General features: G+C 36.9%; 1 protein-coding gene across 1 annotated transcript; it reads right to left on the minus strand.

The window, feature by feature from the left end:
• Positions 1-4,001: 4,001 nt before the first annotated feature.
• NOP14 (NOP14 nucleolar protein) lies at positions 4,002-26,546 on the minus strand. Its single transcript, XM_065837728.2, has 18 exons — positions 26,076-26,546; positions 23,836-23,970; positions 22,881-23,022; positions 22,177-22,322; positions 21,602-21,739; positions 19,965-20,087; positions 18,663-18,794; positions 17,293-17,605; positions 15,929-16,059; positions 15,593-15,678; positions 13,836-13,971; positions 11,878-11,979; positions 10,956-11,109; positions 8,072-8,231; positions 7,085-7,232; positions 6,034-6,152; positions 4,652-4,807; positions 4,002-4,312 (listed from the first exon to the last, which is right to left on the minus strand). The coding sequence occupies exons 1-18, from the start codon at positions 26,271-26,273 to the stop codon at positions 4,213-4,215; spliced, it is 2,619 nt and encodes an 872-aa protein (XP_065693800.1). The 5' UTR covers positions 26,274-26,546; the 3' UTR covers positions 4,002-4,212.
• Between the last annotated feature and the right edge of the window lie 210 nt (positions 26,547-26,756).

Consider the following 26,756-nt stretch of genomic DNA (forward strand, 5'->3'; position numbering starts at 1 on the left):
ACTTAAAACAGTTTATTAGCACAGAGAATGCAAACAGATTTGATACGCGTAGCAGTGGATAGCATTGTTCTCCTGTCCAGCCATGTCTGCTGTCCAAGCTGTCTCATTTTAAAGTATATGGTTACAAGTGGACAAAGCACATTTCTCTTCATAGTCTTAAATACATAAGGATCTGTGAACAAAGAGTTTTAAGCAAATTAATACAGTTGTTGAAAAGACTTCTGCTTCCCTTCCAGGTAATACAGTCCTGTCAGTGCTGTGGATTTATAGTCATTATACTTGGGTGAGGCCCTTTAACAGTGATATCTCTGTCATGGATGCCCCAGCCGATTAGATTTGAAGGAGCTTATCTAATCATAACATCAGGATTAATGTACCAGTTACATCAAATAGTGAGCTGCTACTCTCACATTTATCTGAGCATTTTATGTGCTTAGTTTGGTGCGAGTAAAGGAATTTGGTAGGTATGGAACATACTCTGAAAACTGAGCAATGACAGATGTATCATTGCTTATTTAGAGGCAAACTTCTGCTTTGAGATGTTCTAGAATAAGCATGAATAATCACGTAATGTCTGGAAAATTAATGTGGATATATTATTCTGGCTCTGAATCAGTGTAGACAACTGATCAATCCGAAACCTTGCAGATCTGATAGATAATAACTTAAATTTGTTTTTTAGACTACATTTGTTAATGCTGATTATTCTTTTTTTTTGTTTTTTTACTTCCTTGCTCCATCACCAAAGAGCAATAATATTAACCCAAATAATATTTTAAAGCATTTAATGTCACACAGGCTCTTCACCTTAGTATTTTACATTCAGTCAGTGTTCAGACTGCATGGAAAATTTCAGTTATCTAATCCAGACCTAATTTATTGAGAAGTAAAAAACAAAACTAAAACAACCAAACAAAAAAACCCCAAACAAACAACGACAAACACAAACCGAAACCCAAACCCAAAGCCCTGAAGAAAAAAACAACACACACACACACAAAAACCCACAAAACATAACACCAACAACAAAACCAACAAAAACCCAACAACCCCTTACAGATAAGCAGTCATTTTAAACTATGCAACATGGCATAACCAATACATTTAGCACCAAGAACATTGCTAGGGCTGACCAGGCTGCAGTAATGGAGACGCCAGTGTCTGCCCAACCAAGCTCCATTACTGCTCCACAGAAAACTCCAGCTGCTGAGCTCAGGGGCAGCCTCAGCACCTCTGTACAGCAGCAGCAAAAGCAATGACTTATCCGAAACCGCAGACGGTAACTTCTGCAAGGCACAACTGAGAATATCAAACTGCAGACCAGCTTTCAACTGACAACCAAAAGACCAAACCAATGAGGAAGCTTTTCACGCTGTCCTAAATAAGGTAATTCAAGCAATTTCTAGCTGAATAGTTTTAACCTCACCCGATTCTTTACAGCATTCATATTCAGGGTAGCTATTCTATCTGACAGCTGACGTTGACAGATAAGTTACCTGAATTAAAGGCAAAATGATAATTTTGCTTTCTGTTTGTTGACTTGATTGTAGTTACAGTATAGTTTCTTTGTTTGACTAATTAACAACAGATTTATAATTGATAACAGATGCATCAAAAGGCCTGTTACAACAATTCCTGGTTTAAGAGCAACACAGAAACAAGAGAACAATTGGTGAATGTGATTGTTAAAGAAACTCTGAGAAAGGGTTTGGTGACTCTGGTAGTGAGACAGTGGCAAAACTACGGGACCATATTGATTATCAAGCTGAGGCAAGATTAGGTAGTCCTGCTTTCCTAGTCATGTAAAGTACTATGTGTTAAGCATCACCATTAGTCCCAGGTTTATAATACTAAATCTGATTTTAAATATTGACAATACAATTTGTGAAAGTGCATGCAGTGATTTTTGAATCATAGAATCATTCTGGTTGGAAGAGACCCTCCAGATCATTGAGTCCAACCATCTTCATTCAGCATGATTTTCAGCACAGCTACTTTCAGTCCAGCATTCCAAAACAGTCACGTAAGTTTATCAGCTGAGGTTTCTCTGTCCTTTATCTTTGTTCATCAGCATCACAATATAACCCTGTTCAATCTCATCCCCAAAAATGTCCGTTCCCACAAACAATATCATCCCATCTTACTTGTGCCTCTCCCCTATTTCTTTCTTACCTCCCTTACTGAGCAATAACAAGCAGCTGCAAGTGGTATCAAATCTCACTGCCCCAGGATCAAAGCACAGCTGTCAGCCACTCTGTGATTCTAACACCCTGCTGGATAAATCCTCTGAAACTACTTGCTCTTAGAAAAATGAAGTCAAATAAATAAACAGTACTTTTTTGACAGTTTATTTGTGCAAAGGAGAAATATACTGCGACTGAAACACCAAACTGAAAGTGGTCATTTATAGCATGAAGTAGGAAGTAGCTCCTTCCTTGTTACTTCATTCCTAAGGTCTTGGTTTGAACTATATATTTAAGAAATAAAATCCATATTGTGCCAAATGGAAATAAAACAGGAGCTATACTGTCTCCTGAAATCCCTCTGAAGTTTCAAAAGAAGGCTTTAGTGATTTTGGAAATGTTAACTTAAAGTATACAGATTTTTTTTTCTAATTTTAAGTGACATGAGTATTTCCCAAGTGCATACTTAGTATCCAGACTATTTTAACAGTTAACACAACTGCTTTTGCAAGCCAAAAAAGCTTCTGATAATCGTACATTACTTGTATTGCTCCACTTGCACCGAGATTCAATAAAAGCCCTTTTCTTCAAATAAAGTGCTTTTCTCTTAAGAAACATTCATAGATAGACCTTTAACAAAACTTACCTTACAAAGATAGTTTTGTCATTAGTTTAAATGTAAAGTCTAAGTGTTTTGACTCATCCCTTCCTAGTTTTAGTCCTGCTTCCGCTAAGTCTCATTTGAGGTGGGGGGGGGGGGGGGGGGGGGGGAGGGAAGAGAGAGAAAAAAACCACAGAAACCCCAAAACAAACAAAAAAAACCAGAAGAAAACATTTTAAGTCAGTCTGAAACAACCAGGCCTAACTGGTAAATCAGAGGTACTGACAGCATTCAAGTCTTTCTTCATGAAGAGCAGCAATCACTACCATGCCAGAGTTACCTCTTGGCCATAACGAAAGAGCTCAGATCTAGGAGCAGTGTTTGAAAATGGAAGAGGTTTTTGGGTTTTGTTTGTTTTTGTAAAGAACCATGGCTATTAGTTCACTTTTTATAGGATCTTCTTTATCATTTGCTCTTTAGCCTGCAACTGGAACATTCTTGTAAAAGGGGATTTCATTTTCCTAAGAGTTTTCCAAGAAAATATTATAATTGTCTTGAATGCATAACAACTGTTACTGAATTTATCAAATAGGAATATTACAATGAATATCTGAAGAGTTTGGACTAGCACCTTTAAATTACTGTGATACTCTTCATCTCATTGCAATGTTTCTTTACCAGTACAGTATTTTAAAAAAAAATTTAGAAGTATTCATTGGCTGTATTTGAAGAGCAGATGTTTTCCAAAGTCATGCTGGGCAGTTATCAGTGATTAGACATACAGAATAAAATAAGCAGAAGGCAGCTAAGGATGTCACTGTCCACTTAAATCAGATAGTTATTAATTCACTGAGGAATTATACTTAACCACCCTAAGATATTAAGAATTTCAGAGCTTTCAAAACTTACTGAAGAGATGAATGGCCATTCAGCTTTAACAAATGACTTCTACTTGAAAGCCAACTCCATTATCCACTGAATACATGAATTAGAATGTCCCAATGCAACAAGCTAATTAAAATGTTATTGCTTAAATTGCAAACATACTACCAGAACGGCCTGCAATTATTCAATATTAAAAAAGATAATAAAAGGTTTCTGCTGTACAATTTTTTTTGTGTGTGTGTAGTTCAAATTAGACTAAAACCTGGCCACACACACCTAAGAATTTTGATTATTCATCCAAATATTCTCTATTATTAAAACAAACAGAAGTATACCACATACAAAAGTGTTATGTTTATTTTCCTTATGAAAACCAGTAGATTTTTCCAATAAGCAGGTTCACTTTTTCAGACAGATCAGATGATTTTGTCTCGTCAAAAGGAATGCATCCAAAGAATGCAATTAAAATCTGTTCAAAAGCCACAGGATTGGGCTATTTTATATGGCAGTAAAAACAAAGTTTCCTGCTGCAGATAGTCCAAATTAATTCTTTCCTTTTTTCCTTTTCATTGCTTTCCATTCACCTTCCTGTGTAGCAAGGCTACCGAGAAGCTCTTTCACTTTTCTTTTTCTGGCTGAATCTCTGTAAAAGAAACAATCAACATATAAAATATTTCAGAAAGATTTATCAGAGAAAATAAGTAAGTATATTTAGCAGAACAATTAACTTATGAACACCCCCACTATTAAATTCCACCAACACACACTTAAAAACATTCTGCATATACTTAAACTAGAGAAATGAAACTGCAAAGATGAAAACACTTTATTTCTATTAAAAATGTTTGTTTTCCCCCAAATTTTCCCTAATTTTATTTGTTTTAGTATGCTTGATCATTATTATCAGCCTTGGCACACAGCAAAGAAATGAACACACAGCAGAACCACCCCCAAACCAGCGCTGAAAGGAAGGCTGTAATACCTCTCCATGATTTCTGAAAGTTGCATTCTGGCCAGAAACTGGTTATCTTTCCGTATCTCACGAATGGCTCCTTTAAGTTCACGTTTATGCTTCTGGATCAACTGCCTCCTTTCTTGCTGCTCCTTGCTGCCACCCTGCTTTTTTCCAAACTCTAAACTGAATTGAGAATGTACGAGTGAGCACAGAACACCTTAACAAAAACAACTTTTTCATGTTTATAAGAAGTGAGTTTTCGATGAATACTTATTCACTATTTAAATTCCTGCATATTCTATTATTAACTTGCAAAATAAGGAGCTCCCCAGTGAACATACTGGAAAAACACTCACCAGACCTCCTAACTGCATCATGTCATCACCATGCAAACGACAAGCAGACATTTCCCAGAGCACAGTTACACTTCAACCCCCATATGTAGCCTGCGTTCTGAACAGACTAAAAAAGCTGGAGTAGAAGAATGAAAGACGTCTGGAGAAAGATGGAATCTCCTAATATATTTTAAGTTTTTGCAGACTTTATCTGCAGATGAATTCTACAGAAGAAGCCTCATCAATTATCTGGGGATAAATATATATGGCAGAAGAAAGCTGCCCTCTTCAGTTATCAGAATAAGTAAGGCAGACAATCAACGACCCTGTAGATAAACAAGATGGCTAAAGAAGTGAGCAGCACCGGCAGACTTCCTGAGTCAGAATACTGTTCTATTATCTACAAAATCCAACCAGTGTTAATAAAATTTTATTCCTAAAGAGAATAAAAAAAATGCACACAATCATTGCAAGCTCTGTAAAAAAAACCCATGTTTTTTGTCATTCCTGTTGGAAAGTAGAAAGCTGCTTGGTTGGGGGAAGGAGTGGAATGGGACAAGTAAGTACGCTTAAAGGAATGCTTAATCTGACTGATTATTTGTTATCATCTGTGATGCAGAGCACAGGAATAGTCGGCCTCATGTTTTGCACTGGTGAAGCATCCCTCAGTACCTTCACCATCCATCCTTATCTTCATGTAGTTCATATATTAATACATATGAGCTACTCGCTCTTGTTCTTCAGACTTGAGTGCTTAACAGAGCAGCTGGTAACGCACCTGATTAGATAATAACAAACTTTCATCTTGAAATGTATTAATTTAAAATGTATTATACGGGCAAGGGTTGATTTCCAGTGCTACTTTTTCCACAAGATAATCTTTGCTTTATTTCGTCGAATTCCTCCTTCCTTTTTCTTTCCCCCTCTACCACCCAAGTAGCTGGTCACTTGTGCACAAAATATAGCAGAAAAAAATTTTCTGGTTTATGTCCTGTTTTCCAAATCCTTCTAGCTTGCTGAAAATCGTAATGCTCAACTGCACTTTTAATTTGCATCAAGCGTTGCTTTACTTACACTTTCACAATTTTAGGTGTATACTGTTTCAATGGCACTGGCTTCATTTTCTCACATATCAGCGGGGTATAGTGTTTTACTTTGTTCTCTAGCTCCTTCAGAGCACTGTGATACCATTCCTGGAAATGCAAATCCAATTACAATTTTAAAAGCATATAAAAGACACCGTAACTCGCAAAGCATTGAAAATGGAATCAACAGTAATGTTCTCCTCATATGTAAAATCTGGGTAAAATCACCGCTATTCATTAGGACATTGCTAACACTGAAATGCTGTAAGCCTTCCAGGCTGGATAATTTTTAAACACTTTTGGAAGTCTATTAAGATGGTATCATGGACAATAAGAGAGGTCTGCAGGTAGTTTCACCTGATAGAGGAAGAAGCAAGACTAAAGCCAGTTTAACTCGGACTCTGCCTTTCAGGATAATTTTAAGAATGACTGTTCGTTGTGATGGCAAAAATTACAGACCATTTTACATAATGTACGTTACAAAATCTTGTGTTCTAAGGATATATTATGGTGCCTCTTTGAGGAGAGAACAGTTCTGCTACATTCAGATGAGACAGATAAATTTGAACCTCATTGCTAGAAAATAAACAGCTCACCTGTTTTAAATAAGGTAGCTGACTAATTATATTTATGTTAGTTTTACTAGACAGTTATAAATACTACCTAACCAATTTGGTACATGTATTTAGTGGTACCAAGGTCCTACAGATTCATACAGCAACTGGATGACCAGACTACCATTCTTACAAATTAAGTCATTCATAGAACGCTACATTATTACAAGCTAAGTGCTATTCTTTTCAATTAGAGGGGCAAGACAAGATACACGATGAAAAAGTATTTTTTCTAAACATTCTATGCTCTTGTTATTTCCATAGAAACATCACTATGATTTTTGAAGAGTAAAAAAGGCAAATGCCTGACCCTTGAAAAAATCTCACTGATGCTTATCCTTGGTTTTTGTTCAAGCACAGAAGAACATCACAAAATCTATTAATAAAGCAAACATATTGATTACTTCATTGTAGAGGAAGACATACCTGCATTTTTTCAGGATATTCATTCACTGGCACATGTTGTGTAAGGAGAATCCTGACAGGATGCATTATTTCATGGAATGATGGTAAAGACTCATACAGAGCTGCACATTTTTTAATAAGGTCAAAACAGAGGGCTAGACATGATAACCTGTTAATGCACAAAAGAATTAACAATTTCACTTGCAAGAACTGTAGTGGATTTTCAAATAAAATAAATCAGTTAATTACATTTAAGAGTGTTAGCAGCATCTATTATTACAACTGCTCAACAAAACCAGTTACAAGGCTGTTTCTAGTTGTTAATTCGGACTAAAGATATCACTCTTCTAAGCAAATATCCAATAATTCCATCAGCAACGTATCTTTATGTCAGTGCACAAAGCACAAGCCAGCACTGTATCTTTGCCACTTATGCCAAGTAAGAAGTTTTCATACTGGTTACAGAAGTGTTCGTGTACTGGTTCTGAAGCTCTAAAACTTCTTTGAGACAGAATGAGTAATTTTGGTTTCGGGTTTCATTTTTAAACTTCACAGCACAATGTTTACTCACCCCTGCAATAAGTTATACTATAACACATGCACAAGGTGAAAAATTAGGCTGATCGTGATTAATGGACATGTTTAAATCGTAGTTCTTCCTAACTTCAGTATTTTATGACTTAAGTAACACTTTGTAGCATAGTGTTTTTATGTAAATACAGTTATTTGCTTTTGAAAAGCTTCACAGTTCAAAGTACTGAGCACCTCCTCTGTCTCTACACCATCCTGAGCAGTTCACAGTGGTACTGAAAAGGAATGGAAGGTCTAAGTATTCCAACAAGTGCTCTGCATAACATTCTGGCAAAAGATTGGCAATTTCATATGCTACAGTAGTATAATAAAAATAAAACAGAACAACTCGGTACTGTTTTCACTCCTAAGGAGCACTGTCACTGAGATTACCCAAAATATGATCTGCTATTTCTTCTGTTCACATTTCCTACATACCTGATATGATTAATTTCTGTTCTGCTGGTTTCCTTTAATCTAGTCACAATACTCAATGGCAGATTTTGCTTCTGCCAACTTTCCAGATCCTTCTTATCACACACCAAAAGCAGTTCTAAATTCTTCCCTATTGGTGTAAATGGATGCACTACAGTATAGCCTAAAAAACAAGAACAACAATAATTAAACAAGATCAATCCCAAGCATTCTTTCTGAAGGAAGAAAGCAGAACAACTCCTTTTATGTTTTTAATCGTACCACCTTAAAAATATTTTATTGGTATTATGTTTTTCTGAAATAATGGAAAACACTGGAGCACAAGTACAATCATAGGTGAGAGCTCTAGCCATGCTGCCCAAGTCACAGAATCCAAAGGCAGGGACTGGGAGAATGAAGTACTGTCCAATGTAGGAGATCAGGTATGACATAGGCTAAGAAACCTGGATCAGAACAAGTCCATGGGACGTGATGAAATGGATCCAAAGGTCCTGAGGAACTGGCAGATGAAGCTGCTAAGCCACTATCCATCACATTTGAAGTGTCCTAGCAGACTGGTGAAGTTCCCAGTGATTGGAAAAGGGGAAAAATAGCCCTAGTTTTTAAAAAGGGAAACTTGGGGAACTACAGACTGGTCAGTCTCACCTCTGTGCCCAGCAAGATCATGGAGCAGATCCTCCTGGAAACTATGATAAGGCACACGGAAAACAAAGAGGTGATTGGTGACAGCCAACATTGCTTCACTAGGGGCAAATTTTGCCTGACAAATGATGACACATAAAAATATGCAAGATCAGGAACTAAGATACATGAGTTTTATTATCTGCTTTACTTATGAGAGGATAGCAGATCTCACTAACAACTCCATTAGCTAAGGCTATCAACAATGACAATTCCTTCCCACTCCCTCTACCTCCAGCTTTTCTTCTGTTTTAAGGTAATAATTGTTTTTTCAGTCCAAAGCAGACTGCATTTCAGTCTTTTATGAAGTGGTATTCCACATAATTTTTTCATATTAGAAATCAATGGATCAAGCTCATAACAAATAAAACAATAAGAGTTTTATTTGCTGATTCCACTTCCTATCAAAATTGAACCCCAAGAAATTTTTTGGTGTGACAGTATATCAATAGTCCAGAGAACTGGATGTATGCTCACTCTTAAATATTCTGTGTTAACAGCCTAACCATCACATTTATCAGCAATACTTCCCCCACTAATATTTAAAAATGTTCGTATACTTTGATAACTTAAAAACATCAATATTGACTGAAAAATTCTCAAAGAGAACACTGTGCCTCTAACATATCTTTTATTGAGCTTTTCCTCACTGCTAACAAAAACTAACACCATGCAATTTTAACTAGTGCAAAATCATTAACAGAAATACAAAGCAAAATATCTGTTATCACTTGATCATCAATTACTGCTACATATTTTTAAATAGTTTTTTATCTGACTTTGCAGAAACCTACGTTTTAATTGTACCAAGAACCTTTGTAGCTCAAATATTCCTAAGAGAGTACACAAAGGAGAAAATACTTTAACTTACTATGTAACCCACCCACTCTATAACCTCTTCTCCCTTCTTCTAAGAGTTCAGTTGTTGGTGTTCTGAGAATCCAGGGCTTAGCTCTGATGCAGCCCAGCTGTGTAACCTTGGCTCACACTTCAGAGGAAACTGCTATGCTATGAGAAGCAGCTGGGAGAAAGTCTGTAGGGTACAGCCGTACCAGATAATAAAGGTGAAACTGCTGTACTAGGCTTGTTGAGAAAAAGGATCATTAGTACCTCAAGAATTCAAAAGAAGAAAAAATGCCAGCATGGAAAGGCATAAAAATCCTAAAGGAAAAGAAAAAAAAGTAAAGGAGCTGCCAGACAACCACTCGGTACTGTTGAAGATGTACTGGAATTCTGCAGCAACAGAAGCTGACCCTTCCTCACCAGACTGATGACTACCTAGAGAACACAGATGCTTCAGGTGTTTTATCAAGAGTAATCAGCATATTAAGGCATAGCCTGTAGTTCATTAAATCCCAGATGTCTTGTGAGTTTGCCAGCAAATAACTGAATTTTTCACTTGTGAATATCTTGCCTGTAGAGTCTCTTCACACATGCTGAGTGATACTCAGAGTGACCCAGAGATACTAACACATGAATTAGTACGCTCTGACAAAGTAAATAATTGTCATTGAACTTGTCAACAAAAAAGCCCCAGATGTAGAATAACTTTAAAGAATCCAAAAGAAAAAGTCAATGAAAGAGGAAGATTGGTAAAAAAACCCCACGTTTGGATCAAATCATAAATCAAATTGGAAAGATAGTTTTATTCTCCCTGTTGTCTGTGCAAGTTGCTAAGTTTACCCAGTTATGCTACAGCACAGACTAATCCTGCTTGTGGGGACAGCTGCCCTCTGTTACACTCCAACAAACTCATGCCACATAAATAAATAAGAAAAATACCAGCTTTGTGATCTACTCTCATTTATTAACAGCTCGGTGATACAGCTATTAGCTGAAGAGGAAGGGTATCTGCAGCATTAACTGCTGCCTCCCTGTGAAGACACAGGGTACTTAGCAGGAATCCATTACAGACTGTGAATCTCAGAGCACAGCCCAATCACACAGTCTACTTTGAAAAACAATATTGCAGAAATACTGCACTGTAGGCAACATGACTTCATTTCCTTTAATAATTTCAGTTCTTTCCTTCCTGCCAACAACATTAGAGGATCTAGTTCATAACAAGATGCCCAAGAATCAAGGTTGTATATGGCTAACCTAGCAGATGATTTTGGTCTTTTGTTCAAAACATAAATTCAATGTGACTTTTTAAAAATTGAAATTTAAAAGATAAACTTAATACTAAAATTTATTACTCATTTACCTTGAGCCTGTTTTCTGGGCAGAGATATGTGAAGTACTCCAAGAAGAAAATTGATGAGTTCTGGTACAAATCTTCTGGAGAGAGATACATATTCCAGGAACAAACAGCATACAAACAACCCTTTAATAACATCTTGCAATGTTGTGATGCGACACTACGAGGAAAAAAAAAAAAAAACACCACAAAATACTAATAATTAAAAATCTATACATCAAAAATACATGATCTTCCAAAAAAGCAGAAATATTAAGTAAGTTGTACATGCTTAAAATCTGTGAAATCACACCCTTTAGACTTAGACGAAAAACATACTGGCTTTCCCTTGCCCTCACTAAAGAGAATATAAAGAATTGAGTAAGAAGTCTGTCAGAACTGGTTTAGCCACTAGAAGGTGCTAAACCACAAACAATAAGTTGTTCAGAAATGGAAGAAGGAAATAAAAAGCTCAGAGCAACTTGGATATCTGACAGCAACAGAACAACTAGTTCCAAACTTTCGAAACATAAAGCCAAGATATTTGGATAGAAAAATAAGGACATATTAACTGCACTGCAATGCACTGCACTAGTACATTTTCAAGGAAAACAATACTGCCAATTTTTAAGTAATTATATTTCTTAAGTAGGAACACATGCAATATATGGAAATCACTAACGAATTATTTCAGACTGTATACGGTCTGTTCTGTTACTTCTATGTAATTTGCCATACAAGGAATTCTTGTCTAACAGCTTGAAAAAATGATTAGATATAGTTTTGTGAGTTGGACTACACTCTGCAAAGGTTTTTTCCTCTTCACTTTTTCTTCCAATTACTACCTGTGACTATACCAAAGACAAAGCTGCCTTTTCAGTACGGTTTCCATACATACATTAATGTCATGTATTTCAGTACTGTGGCGGATACATTGTTATAGACATACCTTAGTAAGTAGCTGACTCATGTAAATAAAAGCAGGTGTTACAACTGGATGCCAGAAGTCAGATGTTGGAAAAAGCAGCGATATAATTTTCAAATAAATAAGCTGATGGCACATAAAACACAGTAAGGTAAAACTTAGTATGACATTAATTCCAGGATCTTGACTTTACACATATGTAACTGATGAACGAGTAACTGCTACGTAATAGTCTAAAAATACTACAATATACATCATTTTGAGAAATCTGATATGATAAATGACCTATTTATTGAGAAGACTGTTTGGGTTACAAGAGAAAACGGAATATCCATTGTAGGTCTAACATTCCATTAACTCAATGAGGCAGCTGAAAGAAAAACCAACCCAATTAACTCCACAAGAAAATCTGACCCCCTCCAGCCCACCACAATCAAATGATCTCACACCACAAACAAATGAGGAAGTGGCCACACAGGACCCGTGACAAATTTCAACAGGTCCTCAACACAGATAATTAAGAGACCAGGATCCTCAGGCACTATCAGAAGTTAACAAATAATGGCTGCAAGCCAAAAGAACTAAACAGTGATTAGGTACACTTGTACTGAAGGGGCCTTGTTAGAGACCTACAAGTGACCTCCTGTCAACACCGTAAGGATGTAAAACATCAGTTGCGAGGTAATTCCGAAAATTATCTAAGTGGATATTTACATAGTTAGCTAAATGCAACTGAAGTTTTATTGTTTCAGCTTTGTTTCTCCCTATGAAGTTTCCGTCATAAACAAATATTGTCCTGAACTGTTTTGGTTACTAGATACCACAGTCCAAATTTCAGGTTAGATTAACTATAGGCACATATTAGGTCTACTAACAACTGGTCTAAGGAACGTTCATTCAAACAAGTGCTTGGAGAATAGGAGAGTGATATAATTCTACCCTAAAAGACAGCAATGGCTTGAAACCTGAAAAAGTCCACTGAAAAGAAAGTGAGAAGAGTGATTGGTGTCACAAGGGTGACAGTGATGAAAAAAAAAAATAGAAGTTAAAAGCTCTCTACAATAAATTTCCTGCAAAACACTAAACATCCTGAATAAAGAATCTTCAAAAGAACTCAATGTAATATTTTTTTCCAAGGCGTAAGAACTGCCTTCTAAGCAAATCCTCCAGTCTATTTTCTTTCAATAGTCTAATTATTCCATTAGGCAGCACTGCTTCATCAAGCTGGGAGACAAACAAGTAGCTCCCTTTGAATTACTGACATATGGTTTATCTTTGAAACTTTTTACTACTATAAACAAATACCCATTTTCCATACACTCCACTCCTGAACTCCTTAACAGCCATTTACTTACACACTGAAAAAGGAGTCTGTTCACATTTAGCCTGGCCACTGAATTTTCAAAATATTACTAACATAAGGAGGAAAGGTAAATTCTGAGTCATTAATTTAGCAACTATCATATATAAAGTACTTAGAAATGTTGTATTTTTATACCCATAATATTTCACTGTTATTTTTGTTCATCTAGGCTATAATGTACTTCTATGGAGTACTTTTTAAAACATTTTACTTAACACAGTTAAAGAAATCAGAACATATAGCTGACAGTATCACTTCTTCCTAGAACTACCCATTTAAGTTTCATCAGGAAAACAAATTATGTTCTGCCATGAAAACTGGAGTGGCAATTTCAATATGTTTTCCCCTTATTAATATTACAGTCACACTTCAATTGTGAAGAACATGTGTGAAGGAGTTTGTTTGTTTGGGGTTGATTGTTTCTCAGGATTTTTTTTTGTTCTTGGGGGGATTTTTTGTTACAACTTATCTCCAGTGAGACAACTTAAAAAGTCACAGATGCTAGTAATTCATTACATACTTTGAAATATGGAAGGAAATTTAATGCCATCTCATATTTACTAACATTTTGTTCTAATGTAAAGAACAAGAGATTTTCCTAGCAGTATGCATTTGTTACCATGTCTAAACCTGGAAATGTTGCACGGCCCTTGACTTCAATTACTTCTTCCATGTCGTGTGCAGCATCTCGAAGGATAAACTTAATACTGTCACTGGCTGCCTCAGGAAACATCTGGCAAAGATTGTACAATGGCCTATTAACAAGAAATATATGTCATGATCAAGTTACACCATTGATGTTAATAAAAAACCTGATTTTTAAACACATGTAGGAAGATTGCTTGCATTCCATCTATACTATAACAATAACAAATTCTCCAAAACAAATTGTTCTGTTTTAGAAACAGCTACCCAGTATATAGACTATTATTGTAATACTTACAGTTCACAGAGACATGTATTTTTCATTTGGCCTTGTGAGATAATATTTGATTCAGTAGTTTCTTAATATTAAATAAAAAATAATTTAAAACTTTAAAATACACTCTCCAAACATCTGTTAAAACACATCCTTCTGAATCTCCTAACTCTGCCTTTTACTGCATTGAGGTATGCTGGCACATACTAGGCAGCCCACTACTTTAAATACTCTTAGGCAATGTTAAACAATATGTGAGACAGCAATGTGGTTAGCAATATTGTTATTTAAAACAACAACAAGAAAATACCCACGAAGTCAGGTCAGCTCCTGGCCTACAGTTAGTGCCTACAAGGAGATGCAGTCAGGAGTCTGCATCCATTTAGTCAAAGTTTTCCCAGTATTTTCAGTTAAAAATGTCTGTAGTGCTATTAATAAATCCCCGTTCTAAGAAACAATCAAAATGCGTTCATGCTTTTTTGCAAAGTCCCAGCATGTGCGACAGTATCAAGGGGTCAGTACTTTTGCTGACGAATGCAACAGAGCAATGAATGCTAAAGCTGCATATAACAGATTTTTTTTAAAGTTACTTACTTTAGCACGAAATAGAAAACAAGCTGAAAACTACATACAAATAACTCACTGAAATAAAGTTGTCTAGCCTGCAATCTGGAATTACAGACTAATTTTGGTTGGAAAGGACCTTTGCAGATCACCTGCTGTGGCCTCCTACTCAAAGCATGGCTAACTTCAGAGCTGGATCAGGGTGCTCATGGCTTTGTCACTTTTGTATATCATCAAAGGTGGAGATTCCACAGTCTCTCCAGGAAACCTGCTTTAATGTTCAGCACCTTTGCTGTGAAGATTTTTTTCCTTATTTCTGATTGGAATTTCCCTCGCTGCAGCCTGTGTCAATACTTCTGAGACAAATTTGGCTCTCTTGTCACTATAACTGCCTGTCAGGTATTTGAAGACAACAATGCCAAATTGACAACTTTCTGCAAAGTGTTTATTTGGAACTTCTGTATGAGCTTACTAGAACACTCTTTTTAATTCCATTTTCGTCTGAGTGAATTTACAGAATGGAAACCCATGGAAAAAGAACAAAAATTGCAAAGGGAACTGCACATCATAATTGCAAAGCTTAAAACCCTGAATCAGCAGTCTAAATAACTTCATATACAGAGGACTGCATCCATACATGGTATTATGTATCCACTACCCATGAAAACCATTTAGCAGATCAAAAATTACATTCAGAGGTTTTGAAAATGTCTTGATATAATTAGTTGCTCAAGCAATACATGAGATGAAATGAAAACACTATAGACCTGGAGACTTATAGTTGCCTACAATCCCTATAGAACTATTCAAAACAAACAACATAAGTGTTTTCCCATAGGTAGCTTTTCTCGTTACATCATAAAGGAGCAAAGTCCATTGGATTTATCACTTACAGGACCAGTTTGTCGATTGTTCTGAGCTCTGGTAAATCCAGGGTTGCTAACTCCCCAATATACTCCAGAAGGAAGCCAACCAATTTCTGCAAGAAGCATATGTCAAACTTATTAGGTGATTTTTTTTTCTCTGTACATATTCTTAAGCAGCACAAAAGAACAGTGATATGTAAATTAGAAAATGAAGAGTGGTATGCTGATTCTACTGCTACTGACAACACAGAACCACGTATGTTTTACACTGCTTCCTAAATACTTACTAAAACTTAATCCAGAATTCAAAGTTAATTTTAAACCTTAAAAAAAAAACCCAACAAAACAACAAAACTCTCATACTTCCAACTTTGCTTTGTTTCCCACTGCAAGGCTTGGATGATTGCATTTCTGAATCCTCTCCAGTATAATAAGCTGTTGTTCTGTTGTTCTTCCAGCCAATAAAGACTTAAATGTCTCATAGGACTCAGGAACTGGAAAGTAAAAACAAAAATTGACCAGAAAAAAAATCTCAAACTTAGTATATTTAACTGAAGTGAACATCTAACAAATTTCCAATTTGTAAACGTTATTACTCAGGAAAAAATATACCAAATATACCATACAGCTTTTATTGAATCACCTTTTAAACACTAATAATGTATCAGCATATAGGTAACATTATATATACAATCATAAGTCATGAAATAATGTAAAGATTTTTCAACAATTAACATTCAGTTCATCCTGTATTTTCTTCCTAAGCTGAACACAACTATGTTGACACACACAAAGCAGAATTAAACCATAAATTTACCATAATACAATCAGCTCTATGTTTAATTCATACCTTACTAGCTTTTGTATGAAGAATATTAAAAGGAAGAATCTTGCCACTAATAGAAAACATTTTTTTAAAAAAACATCTTAACTGATTAAGTTTTTTGAGTTATTATCAATTTGACTGCTTTCTGGCTAAAGCAAAACCTGAATGCAATTGAAAAGGCTTTGTGTAACATAAGTTACCGCATTTTGATGGAAAAATACAAGCACTTACGGAAGTTGTTTGAAAGGTTGTTTAATCTTGTGACAGATACTTTTGTTAGAGAAATCTACGCTAGGACAATAGTTAGATGCATTATGTACTTAATATTAATGAATGTTTTGTGTACTACTTGAAACGTGAGTCCTCCTTCCTCCTAGGCACAGTCCCAAAGGAGTCAAACTTTGTTTCTAACAATACTGTGATGTTACATCCCAGGGATTAAAACTCAGAATCTTGCCTCTACAAGCATCTTCTCTGACAAAAATATCAGTCCGAACACTAGAGAAAGTAACCTTTTCTCATTTAGGCATAGGTAATAGAATACTCTTCTGGCTTCCCTTACGCAAAACACTAGCGCTTCGGATTGGATGTGTTGGTGGCCTTCAGAAAGGAGTACGTCTTTTCAGTTTCTCCCCAGTATTTATCTTTCAATTCTAAGGCTGCTCAGAGGAGCAGAAACAGTTCCGGGATTAAACATATCTGGTTCCCACTGCTTATAGTATGACCAGGGCTGCTCATTAGAAACAGCAGTTACTGGCTAGTCTCGGAATAGCAGAAGACAACTATGAAGCAAAAACTTCATGGATGAACCGGAATATGCAAGATACTACAGGGCAGAGAAAGAGACTGGTTATAAATGCCCTGAAGACAACAAGGATTTCTGGATCAGCCCTTTGCTTACCAGCAAACATATAGGGAAGCTCTGACTTGGCAGCTTTCATTTTTGGGTCTAGTTCCTCCACATTCTGTGATTGATTTTCATTTGTCTCATGTTTCTTCTGTTCTTTATTCCCTGAAGCTTCTTCTTCACTCTCAAGGTCAGATTCAAGATCGGAGTGGCTATCTGCAGCACCATCCTCCTCATCTTCATTAGCAGACTCCTCCTCACTTTCTTCTTCACTCTCATTATCTTCCTTCTCATCTTCCTCTTCTTCCTCTTGCTCCTTGTCTCCTCCCTCCTCCTCTTCATTTTCAATATTAACTTTTCCATCCAGCTAGTAGAGAAAACAACTCAGTTAAAACACTGATAGAGTGACAGCACCTTGCCAGAATCATCATGCAAAACTATCATTAAATACATATCAACAGGCTCTGAGCCTGGCTACCCTGACCAAGCAGTGAATGGCAACAGTGCCGGACAAGGAGGGATTTTAAGGAGAGAACATGCATAGAGATATAGGAATAGTAGGGTTATTTCCAAGGGGCTCTAAGAAACTGGAAGAATAGGAGGTAGTGTATGAGGACTAAAAAAGTCAACATAAAAGGAAAAACTACTAGTAGACGATATAAAAGAAAATTCAACACCATTTACAGATGCATTCTTGGTTTAAAAAAAACAAACATATTCCTTCTGTGTATTGAAATAGTGCATCAGATAAATATTTGTTCCCATCCTGATTTTATTTATCATCAGTTTAAATTCACATTCACAATTTGTATTCTCCCCTTTGAAGACAACAGCAAGTCTCTTGCTACTTACATGTAAGAGGAGAAGATCAGTATGCACATGTGTGTACCACATTCAGGGTGACTCACTACATCAGCCTTAAAGTGATATTGCTCTGATACCTTAATCAAGGCTGTTTCATAGGGGAAAAGTTATTTCAGAAACTCACTCATCCTCAGGTTGAAATTTGGTGGAATCTGTACCAAATACAGCAGAAATTTAGAAAACGACCAGAAGGCTAAAGCCCTCTCTTTAGCCCAGTAGGGTAACAGCACAGAAGGCTAATATAATAGCAGGACTACAGTCAGTAGGATTGAGAGAAACAACTATTTCCCTCCACTCAATACTTGTAAGACTACATAGAACAGACAGTCCAGTTTCAGGTCTTCAAATACAATAAAGACATCTACAAACTGTAGCAAGCTCAGCAGAAAGCCACCAAGATTTTAAAGGGGCTGGGGCACCTGCCCTATGAGGAGAGGCAGACCCGGGCTTGTTCTACCTGGACCAAATAACCACCTTCCAGCACCAACACGAGAGACCAGTGAAAAGGCAGAGCTTTCTTTTCAGAACTCAAAGTTCTGGAATTTTAAATCTTACCTTACCTTGTAAGACAATAAATGTCTGTCATCTTTATCCAAGATAAAGCCATCAGCGAGATCATCAGCTGACACATGGCTGGGTTTCTTTTTATTTGCCTGTTCATCTATTCCGCGCATTCGACGTAGCCGATCTGCCTGTGTTTTAGAGGAAATACCACACACAGACGTGAGCCATCTAGGTCAATGAGGTAACTACACCAGAATGGAAGATCCCTCAAGTACTACAGCTATGAAAATCAAAGGAAGAAAAAGTTAACTAGGATTACTCAACAAGCTGATGAAAAGAAAGAGCAACTGAGAAATTATGCACAAAAGCTGATGATACCTTATCTTTTGTGGGGAGTGCAATCTGGTAAGAACACACACGCAACTGGATTTGTTTATTTGGAAGGCTTTAAAACTGGGTTTATCAGGAGCATTATGTTTTCTCATTTAAAAACTGTTTTGCTTATGAGGCAATGCATCGTAACTAGAAAGTGTAAGCTGCTAAAGTGTTTTATGATTCTGCAGTGTTCATCTGTGTCTCCCATATGTGTTAACAAGTTTGTAGTAAACACAACCATATCCTACAATTTAAAAAATATACTGAATTTGTAAATAGATTCAATGGGCAATATCTGAAATAATCATTTACAAAAGGATTTCCACCTGGGCAACCAGATAGACTGTACATCAAACAAGATGACAAGAACAAAATTTAAAAAAAGCCTTCTGGGTTCTTCTGAGGTAAACTGAAGGTACTGAAGCCCTGTGGTCCTAAATGTATCCCTAGTATACCAAAAGAAAGAAAGGAGGGAAACATTTACCAAATTATGCATTCTTTCCATAAGACTCAGAGCTCCATGTAATAGAAAGAGCATGCAATATTTCCCAAGAGATTCCTATTCCTCTGCAAAGCTACATACGTGCAACCACTGAAGACTCTTGCAACACCAGAAGAAAACAATAAAGAACTTGCCAATGTATTAACTCAATTGCTGTGCAACATGATACTCCCCCTTCCTGGCTTAGAAGCACCTCGCAACTCTAAATAATTTAATACATTTAAAGGCAAACTGAAGTGTTATTACATTTTTGTTGAAGAAAGATCAACTCATCTCATAAATCTCACTAGTCATGTACTAAGCTATGTTATTTTGTTGTAATAGCAGATTGCAAGCAAAACACAAACAAAAGATTTCCTGAAATCACCCTGACCAATTGCAGTTTAGTACAGTCACTTTCAGTCTAAGGTCAAGCAGTGAATATAAGCAGTCACTCCCAAAAGACAGGCCACAAAACAATCTAAAGCCATAAATGGTATACCTCCAGCTTCTGGAGTCGTGCCTGTTCCTCTTTTGCCAATTCTTCTTCTGTCTTCATCCTTTCCGAAGGTTTTGCTTTCATCTCGAATCCAAGTTCTCGAACAATCATATCATATTCATCAGGCTAAAGAAATATTTATATAATTGTTTATTATCTTAAGTTTTATTATTCTGCTTTGCATCCACCCTCTGCCAGGCTAACAGCTAAGCAATAAGACAATTAAAATATAAGGAAAAGACCATTTCCAAAGCAAGCTGCAAGAACATTCAACTCAGTATTAAGGCAAGGAATGAGATGAATAACTGAACAGAAATTCTCCTGCCATTTCCCCCTCCCCTAATTAAGTTACTCATAACTGAAAAACTTACAAATAGTATCTTAAAAACTGATTTACTTATTACTTGAAAAACTTCAAAGTATTGTTTATTAATAAAATACTATTTTCTCAAAAACGAGCTAGAATTAATAAATTTAGCTAATGTCTAACAACGTAAAGTGAAATGTAAACCAAGTCTTTATTAACTTAGTTGCGCAGATCTCTATCTTAAAAAACAAAACACCAAACAGGATGCTGATATTCCACGAGTTCAAGCAGCATACTTGGGAAAACAGTCACTAGCACACATTACACTGGACTAGTGAACAGAATCTTAATACCTGCATAGGTCACTAAACCATACAGCTTCTCCAAAATTCAGTTCTGAGTATTTTTCTTCTTACACATAATTAGATAATTTTCTCCAATTCAACGTTAATGTTATGGAGCATTACTAACTGACACTTTGCATCCTTGATAATTCTTAAATTGGATCCACATACATGACGCAAAGGAACCTAATCTGCCTTTTCAGCAAATTATGATGACAAACTTTTTGTCTAAGATACCACATTATCAACATATTATTCAGCCTGTTACAAAACATCTTGAAACCAAAAATCAATATATCAAAATATGAAATTTTGATCCAGTGTCTTCTGTTCATTATGTGAGATCAGTTTTAACATAAGATCAGTTTATTAGTTCAGTCTTTCTAACACCGAATTCTATTGCCAAAGAATAAATGGAAATTCACACTGTTCTGCAATACAAAATTCCTACAACAAAACAAAATAGTGCAAGACATCATAAAACCTATTCTTGGATCTAAAAGTTTATTTCCATTAATATAAAATACGAATAATAAAGATTTGAGACCATAAGATATGTATTCAAAAGTTAGATATTTTCATTCCCTTTTTGTAGAGACAATACCCAATTTACTACAAGGAAACATTTGCTGTCAAATACAAGCTGTTTTACCCAAGGAACACTGCAAAGACATTCAAACTAAGTCAATGTTCTCAACAATTTTAATTGAACAAAATGTATTTGGCATAAAAATAAACTGTAGCCAACAGTGTTGTTCAACCTGCAACCTCTCTCAGATTTGGTAGGTAATTAAAATTGGATAAATCATATAAAACCGTATATTCCTCCAACTAACCAAACTGTCCTAAAAAGTGCAGCATTCCTTTAATGCGACTAGCAGGCAACATTTTATTTTATAAAGTGACGAACTTTGCCTTATACTTCAGCCACTACAAGCCAAAACTACAAGTTATTAGAACAAAAGCAAGTAATGTAGCCAAAACCTTACCTTGGGTTTTTCTGCTTCTTTGTCCTTTTTCTCTGACTTTGGGGTTTTGCGTACAATAAGGGTTTGGATTTCCTTCCAGTCATTGTCAAGCTTTTCTGTGAGTTCTAATGCACTTTCTCTCCGCATTTGCCTCTCTTGCTAGAAAAAAATAAAAAAAACCCAAAAACCAAATGCAATGCAGCAGTTCTATTCAGATGAACATGACATAGCATTTACAGCATAAACCCAAAATTCTATATTTATCAAATGAATAATTTTAAATTTTGGTATCTTATATGTGTAAACATTCTTTATGAAAGAAGCAGTATACAGTTACACAGAATGGCACAAGGGTCTCATACAGAAAACAAGTTCAGAGTCAACAGAAGGGGAGATTCTGGGATACAAAAGAATGGCAGATATTCAATGTATATCCTAAAATTACTACAAAGTCAGATGGACTCTTTTCAAGAGGCTTGGACTCTTAGACAGGTATCTCCTTTGTTTTCTATGCTGTTACCATTTTATTCTGCAAAGACAGAAATTGTGACAGTTTCTTCATCATGCACATCTATACTTCAGGGCTAAAAACTCACCTTTTCTTGTTTAGATTTGGCTATCATCTCTTCTATGAGTTCCTTCCTAGATTTAGGTTTTTCCTCCTCTTCATCTTGCTGCCCACTTGATGCTTTTTTACGAAGGAGGCCTCCACCCCCTCCAAAGTGAGCAGCAGTTAACTCAGCTAGAAAAAAAAAAAAGAAAAAATAAAAGTAGATTGTGACTCCTTTTCAAATCCGTAACATCAGTAGTGGAGTGCCGCTGCTGGGACAGTATTCGCCTGTTGTTTGAGAATGGGAGCAATTAAAACTATTGAAGCAATCATGTACTATTCCCATCCCAACGGGAATGGCCACACCAAAAGAGACAGATGCTAGACACAATGTGTACAAGGAAGGAACATGTGTTTTTTCAATATTTTGACTAGTATTCAGGTGTGGAGGTGCAAGAAAGCAACCAGAAAACTCACATATCAGATTCCATGCAAAGGGCTCAAAACACAGCTACCTTTATATGTTTAAAATCCCACAAATTAAAGCAGTTTGCCAGGTAGGTAGTTCCAACCAAACATCTACTAAAATCCAGAGAGCTGCTCTTTGTGCGGTTAAGAAGTAATCAAACCTGGCTTAAACATCCAAACCAATTACATAATATTCTTTCTCATTGAAAGACAGTATTGAACAAATAAACAATGTATATGAAGAATAAAACCACCAGCGGGATATCAGCTGACATGCCTTACCTGACAGTGTTCCTCTTTCTTCTGTGTCACTGTCACTATCAACAATATCATTTAGTTTTTCAATTTCTGCCAAAGATTGGCCATAATGAGTCAATTCCTCATCTTCATTGAGATTATAGATATTCTTCTTTCCATAATTTTGCTAAGAATAGTAAAACAAACCGATTAAATAACAAAATATTTTTAGTTTGCATGCAACAAAATAATAAAGCCTGTATTTCTAACGCTAGTTGAGGAGATCCTTATTCCAGTGTTCTGCTGGTACAGAACACTGGAATCAGAGCACTACCAGATCTATACTTCTATTAAAATACTTTAAACCTTGAGTATGATGTCTCCTTATTCTTATACTAATGTACAACTGGAGTAACTAAGAAAACCTAAGGAAGATTAGGTTTTATCTATATGCCAGTAATATCAGTTCTTAATTACTACATTTCAGGCCTAACAAAACAGACTTAAACTTACACAAACTATCAGTAAAACATCATATTCCACTACTCAGTTCTGGAGACTGAGTATGATGAGGTAGAAAGAACAGTACTGCACATACAATTTACACTACAGAATGACAGCAAGTTAGAAAGTTGTTCTGGTCAGCAAATGAACTGGTGGGTGTTCCACAGATGAACCGGAATCCCATCAAGTGTACTTGATGGTGGTTGCCTTTTCCTAATTCAGTTCCCAAATCATACCCATCAAAGCAGTCAGAAGAAAACCAATCAATCTATGAATCTGCTTAAAACTGGCTTTCTTGCATTTCAGAAAGTTGTCTTGCAAAAACCAGAATGTTTTCATTAAAAATTGAGGATTCCCACAAAAAAATTGCTTTTTCATAAAAGTTTCAAACATAAAAAAGCATTGATCTCCAAACCCCTCTGTTAATGGGGACACTCCTACCCTGAAAATGCAAGTGTTTATATATTTTTTTTTTTTTTTAATTCCTGTACTTTACCTGCCTTTCCAAAGTGAATCGTCTGATCATCTTTTCCTCTGGGCTTATTTTGGCATTATATTCACCAAAACGTTTATCTTTGAACACATTTGCCTTTTCTCTTTCTTTATATTCTTTCAGTAACGTTTGGGTACGCTAGAAAAAAAAAAAAAAGAAAAAAGAGAGAGCTCAAATTAAAAACCAAACAGAATAACTGCTTTCAAAGCCAAGTTACTAAAGGCTCCATGGTATTCTGGCAAGAATCTGATTTATCAGAATGCAATGAATGAAAAGGAAAAAATAATGAGAGTAAAAGACGGGAAGCTCATACAATATATGCAGAGTCATTAAGTTCTCTTATAAGCTGCTCACATGAAGTTAAAATATGGTACACTCTATCTCACCTTTATTTTATTATATATAAAAACTCTGCATTGCCACTGAAGAATTCTGCTTTGTCCGAAGCTTAGGATACAAGAATAACATATTAAAGACAGCACAAAAGCCCCAGTGTCATCTGAACCTCTTTTAATCTTGTAATCTAAGACACAAAAATACCCAAGTGGTTACATCCATTTAGCTCCCTGCTTTAGTGTTGAGCACAGGGAGGTTATGCATCAAAGCAGTTAAAGGAAGTTTAGGAGACCTATATAAGGCAGTATGTACTGTACTTACAGTACGGGTAAGGAGACAGGTTTACTTTTCAATACCAGTGATCTAATTCGTGACAAGCATTTGATTTACCTCGCTATTACGTAAACCCCAAATAACTTCAAATGTAACACAAAACATTAATAAAGTTTTCTAAAATCTGGACAAATAGTAATGAAGACTGAAAGCTAATTTAGAATTTCATTAAGATATTACCTAGTTTCTAAAGGAAGAAAATGCTGGCCATGTTTAATCTGAAAAAAATCCATGTTTATTTAAAAGACGTTAATTGAATCTTACTGAAATGTACTGTTGCTATTCATGTTATTAATATCACAAACCCATAAACTGCTGCACTGAAGGAAAATGCTGAGTTTACCGCAACGGGCCCCTGCTGCCTCACTGAGCATTCACAACTTACAGACACTGCTGTAACTGACACCAGAACTCAGGTTTCATCTGCTACTGTGCCAGTTCTGCCTTGTATTTACTTATTGCACAGAATACATAAATTATCATGCAGCTTAAATACTGTGCATGAACTTTAATAACTCTTAATACCTTGGATACAGAAAAGCACTGTTGTTTATCAACTATTTGATGTTCTCTCTCATTGATAAAATATTATTTAATGCACCACCTCTCATAATGCATGCAAGATGATACACTATCCATTTCCTTTTGCTGCACTATTTTTAACAATAACTTCTCTTTCCAGTAAGTGTTTAAATTTTGTTTGACAACAGATAGTATGTAACATGTCAGAGACAAATCTCAGGGACAAACTTGCAAATTATTCTTTTTTTTTAGCTTTAACAGACTCTACAGAGGTTTTAACTTCCTTCCTGGGTTAGGTGAAGGAACAGATCATAAAAAACTGCAGTGCTTCACTCAAGGATAAGGTAGGTTGATGGAATGTCACATGCACTGTATGAGACAACGTTCTTCCCTTATGCATTAGATTTTGGTCAGGTAGCTAGTGATTTCAGCAGAGACTGGAAAACAAAAGGCTTATTCTTCTCAAGTCGTACAGTCATTCTTAGGAGATTAATAAGGAGAGAACACTATTTTGCATCTCAACATACTTCTACAATGCAACTATTTAACCAGTGCACAAAAAGCCATCTGCATGTTTTCCAAATCAATGGTAGTTTCTTTGCACCTACACTTTTCTCACTGCATTTAGATCTTCCAAGCTTTCCCTATCACAGCAATGTTGCACCATTATCAAGAAGCTTAACACCCTGCAGCAACCAGAACTGACCAACATACTGCACACTGACAATCAGCTGCACTCTGGTTCAGTATTTGCTTGCCATGTCAACAACATGTGCTGCTGTACTCTGGGCACGGCTAACTTGAGAAAAGAATATTCCCACACACGTGGTAAGGGCGACGGGAACTACTGAACTCTGGAGATGGCATTGGAGGGAAACATTTTCAGCAGGCTCTTCATCACCATCTGAGCAAGGTGAGGTGAGCAGCCGCTCCTTCCCTGCACGATGAGAGAGTCTCTTATCTCACCTCAGACGGCTCTAGGCTTATCACCTCTCCACTGCAACCATATCCACACATGACATCCTTCCTCCCGACTTCTGACATCCTCTTACCTTCTTGATGGCCTTGGACCGCGATACACCAGGCAGCCCCACATCGTTCTTGGTCTTCCTCCCCAAGATGTTAAACTTCTGCCTGTTAACCTTCACCTCGAAGGGGTTGCTCCTGACCAAGGCCATAGCTGACTTCACAGGGCCCCGGGCTGTGGAGGGCGCTGGGGCCTTTCGCTTCCGCTTAGCGGCCTTCCCCATTTTCGGCTGGGGTGCGTGTGGGGAAGCAGTGGCTCGGCACTCAGAGTGCGGGGGCCAGGGCTAGAGGTGCACACAATCCGAACAAAATGGCGCGCAGGGGGGGTAGCAAAGCCCCCCGCACTACCCCTCAGACCCAGCCGCTACACCCCAACACTCCCCCGAGCCCCGTGAGAGGCGGCGGGGAGCGCGCTCACCGCTGCGGCCTCCACTCCGCTCCCCTCATACAAGCGTGTGCCGGCAGCACCACACGCGCGTCTGCCGCCCGGCACCTCTCGCGAGAGCTTCGCCCCAGCTATCGCGAGATTTGCCGTTGCTCTCCCCTCTCGCTTTGGGACGAGCCGGGGGAGGCCGGGAATGGTTTAACGCACTACATATCCCAGCAGACCTCGCGCAGCAATGCTAGCGTCTTCTTTGCGTGTGCCGCGCTCTGCCTCTGGGAGTTGTAGTCTCGGGCAACAGGGAGCGGGAGGTGGCGCAGGAGCG

The sequence above is a fragment of the Patagioenas fasciata genome, chromosome 4, assembly GCF_037038585.1.
Source record: "Patagioenas fasciata isolate bPatFas1 chromosome 4, bPatFas1.hap1, whole genome shotgun sequence".
NCBI classification, from domain to species: Eukaryota; Metazoa; Chordata; class Aves; order Columbiformes; family Columbidae; genus Patagioenas; species Patagioenas fasciata.

Bases quoted from the DNA above. Each gene is read 5' to 3' on its own strand.
- NOP14 (XM_065837728.2), bottom strand. From the start codon at position 26,273: ATGGGGAAGGCCGCTAAGCGGAAGCGAAAGGCCCCAGCGCCCTCCACA. The intron at 17,606-18,662 runs GTAAGGTAAGAT...TTTCTCTACTAG, and splicing joins GACATTTATTGTCTTACAAG to CTGGATGGAAAAGTTAATAT. The intron at 13,972-15,592 runs GTAAGTGATAAA...TCTTGTTAATAG, and splicing joins ACAATCGACAAACTGGTCCT to GCCATTGTACAATCTTTGCC.